Consider the following 6000-nt stretch of genomic DNA (forward strand, 5'->3'; position numbering starts at 1 on the left):
CATGATGTTCACCTTACGTGCCTCCCATTCTCCTCTCCATCCCACCACAGGGGAGGGGAGCAGGGCTCTGAGCAAGAGGCACCTGGTTTACAGTGCTTCTCTGGGAACACTAAATTGGGATAACCATTCCAAATCCATGACAATAACTTGAAACTTTCAATAGAACCACCCAAAGTGGTAGATAATACTGGAGGAAGTAAATCAGTGTCCTAAAAACTGCAGGTTGCAGTTAGATATGTCAAGCAAGTACTCTATAGATACTCATGTTTAAATGTTGCTACAATACTTTAAAGAGTGAGTAATGACTTCTTTTCCCTCYCTTCAGGTGTAATCCTGGGATTTTCTCTCCGATCATACAAGATGAGCTATCGGGAAGTGAAGTACTTTTCGTTTCCAGGAGAATTACTCATGAGAATGCTGCAGATGCTGGTCCTGCCACTGATTGTATCCAGTTTAGTCACAGGTAAACAAAACTAAACATAATTAAACAAACCCATATTTTTCTGTTCTTTTAAATAATTTGATGAAGATGCACACACCATAATAGAAAAATGAACATTCTATGTGCTTGTAGTATTATAATCTGCAGAAAGACATAACATTGCTATGGCTGTTTTAGAGATGATGTAATATGAGATATGAATTAATATACTGAGAAAGTGTAGGATTTTCCCAACTCCAAGACTCCAACTGTGCAAGCTACTACACGTAGCTGCTATGAAGCTGACTCTGTACTCCACTGTCTTCTCTTACTTTCTGAACAGATATTTCCTCCACAATGTCCTATTGTTATCAAAGATAACATATCTCAGAAGCACAGGGCCTAACCCCAAGAAAGTTGAAACTTGATTGTGGGCAACAGCACCTGCCTGTAACCACAGATATGGAAAAYATCTGTCTGCCTTCCAGTCTTCCGGCAATAGATTAGAAAAAGTGGAATGATATCACAGAATGGTTTGGGTTGGAAGGGACTTTAAAGAGCATCTCATTCCAACCCCCCTACTGTGGACCACGACACCTTCCACAAGACCAGGATGCTCAGAGCCCCATCCAGCCTGGCCATRAACATGACCAGGKATGGTTCATCCACAGYTTCTCTGGGCAACCTGTTCCAGTTCCCCATCCACAGTAAAGATTTTATTCCCAATATYTAATCTAAACCTACTTTCTTCTAATTTAATCCATCCCCTCTTCTATCACTACAAGGCCTTGTTCAGGCCCTTCAGGTACTGGAAGGTGTTCTAGGGTCTCCCTGGAGCCTTCTCTTCTCCAGGTTGAGCAACCCTAATGCTCTCAGCCTGTACTCATGAGAGACATGCTCCARCCCTCTGATCATATTCCTGGCTTCCTCTGGATCCTCTCCAGTGAGCCCATGTCCGTAGGAGATAGATTATATAGAATGGGAAGTTTAGAAGAAGCTTAATTCCATCAGTTCTGTTTTGTTGTGTGCTGGTCAGCAATTCTATTAAGCTTCAAACACTCTTTGCCAAGTTGTTCCTCTTACCAGTGACATAATATTTGATTTCCTATGATGATGTATGCCTTGGCATTCCCCAATGTTTCATGGAAGACCTCTCCAATCTGTTATGAATGTTCAAGATGTACCCATAATGTTTTTATTCTATCAATTATCTGAAGAAAAGAAGGCATGGGTTTTAGTCTATCAACAAATCAGTCATACAGCTTGGAGAACTGAATCAAAATCACCCATTGTGCAGTCCTAAGATCTAAACCACCAAATTTACTCCCTTGAATGACAGAGGATCCAGAGACTATAAGTTGTTCTCTATTTAATTGATTTTCAAGTATGTTAATATTAAGATCTCCTCTTAAAAATGCAAATGATCACAGACTCACATCKTCACAGAAACCAAAGGTAGTATGTATGAATATAAGGTGTTAATGCAACACAGAAAACTAGGGTATTCACAATTACAAAACCATTTGCCTTATCATATTTCTGGAAAAATGTGAAGCTGGTTTCAATACACATACGTTATACAGACACTGGAAGTAAAATGAACACTGAAAATAGGAAGTAATTTGAAAATTTTGTAGGGGAAATGATGGTAGGGTTTATTYCCAATCAGTGTACAATTCTGTTACRTGTCATACCTTCACCCCATTTTCTTGTCCCTTTCACCTTCAAATTCCCTGGGTAATTGGGACATTGATAGAAGAACTGCTGAAAGTAGAAAAGGAGARACATTTACCCTTTTTCAGTGTCAACTGAGACTGGCACTCCTGATCAATTCTGCAGGATTAATTATTTTAGGAGAATTTATCTGATCAATTCTCAACTCTTTATAACTCTGCAATCATTCTGGTTCTCTGAGAGAGCTCAAGGTAAGTCAGGAAATTAGGTAGATCATCCTATACAAGGATTCGAATGTTTTTCAATAATTTAAGCAGAAGCACTTTGCTCAGGTAAAGATGAGCCAATCCACCTTAGAGGGTCACAAGCATCATGGGGAACTGGCCTTTTAACAGAACAAACTCATTTGCTGTGTCACCAGGTCTCAGTAGAGATTTTGTGGAATATCAGAAAAACGARTTTCCAACTTGTCCTGTTCTGAAAAGAATCTTCTTTCTCTGGTTTCAAACAATTCCCTTCTTTTTGATGTGTTTTACTTTCCCTTTAAAGCCCTTTATCCTTTTTCATGCCTTTTTTTTTTTGTAACAATGGTTTCCTTTATTATAGAAAGGCATTTGGCAAAAAGAAATCTTCTCTATCGATGAGATTTGTCCTATTATCATCTAAGTGCCTTGTAATATTAAATGGATTATACTTAGAGTTTCCCTTTGAAGTAGAGACAGTAATTTTCAAGGTGAATAGCAACATTTTAAACTTCTTTAGTTGGGTAGGAAGCAATCAGAGAAAACTCCATGTAATTCACAAATGACATTTAATTGTTTTTTTAAAAACCATTCAGTACAGCAAGACTGTGACCACTTTCATGGGAATAAAACACAATTCCCAATTTATTCTAAAAACTGTGGAAAAAAAAGCTGTTTTCTACACCGAACAATACCTGATTTAGTATACATATTGGTTTCTTAAAAGAGATGTTTTTACATATTTGCTGCAGAGCTCTCATACACAAATAGACAGAGGCATTAGTGAATCTCTAAATAATGATTAAACACAGCCCTTACAGTTGTACTACTGCGCAATTCTATGTATGCTTGGATTCTTTTTTTACACATGATAGGATAATTCATTGAATAAAAGTCTTATACTTCTCAAGTCAGTCTAAAAACCACTCAGTATCCTCAGGCCAAATCTCTTATTTCCTGTATTTTGTTTGGCAGAGCAAAGTGGATGCCTCTTAACTAATCTCAAAGTGCTCCTCCAGGGAGGAATCATCATGCTGATGACACRCTTTCTTCTTCTTCAAATAATTGTCAATTATTTGAATAAATATTTTGCTGTTTTCAGGAGTGACAGTGTTTCCCACATTTGATATCCTGGGTTTCCATTTGTATTTATGCAAGTGTGATGAATGTAACTGTGGCAAAACCATAACCTATGGTCTCTGCAGTATTAGAAGTGGGCTGGGGATGGTCACATTCCCTTGCAAACTTGAATGTCAAAGAAATTAGAACAATAAAATCAAATTAATTGTTATTAGGCTGTCACATAAATAAAAGATAGATTGAGAAAGTGAAGATTTCTGCTGTACAGGTAAACAATTCTGATGGTTGTTCACAGATCTCAGGAAAAGAAATTATCCACAAGGTGAAGTCAACCTAGCCACATTTCTTTACCTCTTGTTCCTSTATTTCTTGAAAGAAGCAATGCAGAATGACATTCAGAGGTCTTTAGTCACATTTGCCTTATGAGTTACCATCGTTGCACGTGGTTCAGGCAGGTATGCAGCTTTCTCTGTGAGATTCTATCTTCTGACGTGGATGTTACCAGACATGTACTGACATCTGCTTGGGAGAAAATAGAGGTTATTTGCATACCATTCACTATCTTTTCATGTTTATAGGAAAATATTATTGTGTGCATGTCTATATCATTTATCTTTTGTGGTCTAGACACAAATTCAGTTGCATACTCTATGYTGGGCTTTAATGTCCACAGTCTTTAAATTGAGAGAACTCCTAAGTCAGCATTGTCAATTGGGATCTSATATAAAGTCAAAGGAAAAATTAAAACATTGTACATGAGAGGCAGCATAAATAACCAACTAAATAGTTTAAATTCCCATTTGGATTGGACTGTGGCCAAGTCTTGAGTATTATTTTAAATATGAACCCTTATACAGAGGACTGACAATTTTGCTCTGTTTTGAATTTGCAACAGTTATAGGAGAAAAAAAAATTATGCTTTTTCATGTCATTACAGCTTGAAGCATCATGAAAATTGCTTGACACAATTATTTWAAAATATGTGTTGTCCCTAAAAGGAATATAAAAAAAAATGCATATGATAACAATTTAACTCATTGTGAAATAAGCAAAGCCTGAGAAAATTGCACCAAKGCTAAGAGCACTATGCATTACTATTTTTTGACCTGTTGCAGCAGATGATAATGAAATTTAAATTCTAGTCCTTAAAAGTGGCTCACAAGTTTTTTCTGCATGTTTCAGTAATTGACTGAATATAATAGTGTCAGAATAAGGTACCTTTTCTTAACAAAAACATATATTTCCTGAAATCCCTTCCACACTGATTCACTACCAATCTTTATAAAAAACATGGCTTGAACATAACGTTTGTGATAAATACTAAAGCTAGAGAAATTTTATAAGAGTTACTTGCAAATATTTCACACAATTCTACTTGTAGCTCAGTTTAACAGACAGATTGCTTCTCCTTCCACAAAATTTTGAGAGCTGGCAATTTAGTTTTACAGGGACCACTGATTTACATGCAAGTGAACTGGGATTAAATTCTATGCAATTCYTTCAAATGCCTTTGTCTGGTAAATCATAACAAAGCATTAAAAAGCACATTCAAGGTCTGATACAGATTTCTGCTTCACATTGCAGAAACAATAAGAGAAAAATTCACTAATGTACATCAAGATGGGGAAGGAGGAGTATAGAAATAGTGAAGCTTAGGTCTGCTGGCTCACCAAAGATTATACAGCAYGTCAGCAACTACAGAATCAAGCAAAGACCCAGTTATGAATACCAGTGCAACACTGTGCACCAGTCAACACTGATTGTCCAAACTGTTAATGGGAGTAGCATTAATATGGTGCAAATGAGTCCTAACCACTTACCAGGATTTTGTGTGCAAGATTCTCTACAAACACAGACTGTGAGTCTCTTTCCAAAAAAAAAAAAGAAGGCTATGTGTAAAAACAGCTTAAAAGAATGAGTTCAGAAGATTTACTTCAAAGAAGTAGAGCATTTTAATATGTAGGTTGTATAATAACTTAGTTTATATTCACTCCCCTTTCTAAGTCAAATAATGATGTAACTGTTGTTAATGGGTTCTGGAAGACACAAAACCTTCACTGCCTCTGCAGGGTTTCAGTAACAGTCTACAGTGTTGAGTATTGCAGGAGACACGAGTGATTTGGTTTGGGGCAGACTCAAAGACACAGGTTATGTCCTGTAACTTTATCAAAATGTTCACAGTAGTTACTGCTACAAAAACTATAGAAAGTGTTGACAAAGAAGAGAAAGCTGGAATTTCCATGTATGCATGCCTCTTAACTAACCTCAGATGTGCATAGGATGCTTTTGATTTSAGCCATCAAAGGAATGCAATGAGTTGTGCCTGTTGGAATCATTCTGTAAGGAACAAGGTCTATCCCCTCAGTGAGATAAAACAAAGGCACACGAAGTAACTCAAGAAATAAAACAAAGCACTCTCAGAGTTCACAACTGACAGAAAAGTTGTAGCTGCAGTTCCTTAAAATTGCTTACAATGGAGCGAGGGTAGTGTTCAAACAACTGAACTTGACACAGTCTTCAAGCCTCTCCCTTATCTAAGTCAGGAAAAATGCAGCATGTGGACACATTCAATTGAAAAAAAAA

General features: G+C 36.9%; 1 protein-coding gene across 1 annotated transcript in view; it reads left to right on the forward strand.

Moving 5' to 3' along the window:
- Positions 1-6000, forward strand: part of SLC1A3 (solute carrier family 1 member 3) — a 63396-nt gene that overhangs the window by 18928 nt on the left and 38468 nt on the right. The window contains exon 3 of the mRNA XM_057364676.1: positions 326-463. Within this exon, the coding sequence (XP_057220659.1) occupies positions 326-463 (138 nt within the window). The remainder of the gene's footprint in view (positions 1-325; positions 464-6000) is intronic.

Source organism: Malurus melanocephalus, unplaced genomic scaffold (assembly GCF_030028575.1).
Source record: "Malurus melanocephalus ecotype Western Australia unplaced genomic scaffold, MMel_1.1 scaffold_41, whole genome shotgun sequence".
In the NCBI taxonomy this organism is placed as follows: Eukaryota; Metazoa; Chordata; class Aves; order Passeriformes; family Maluridae; genus Malurus; species Malurus melanocephalus.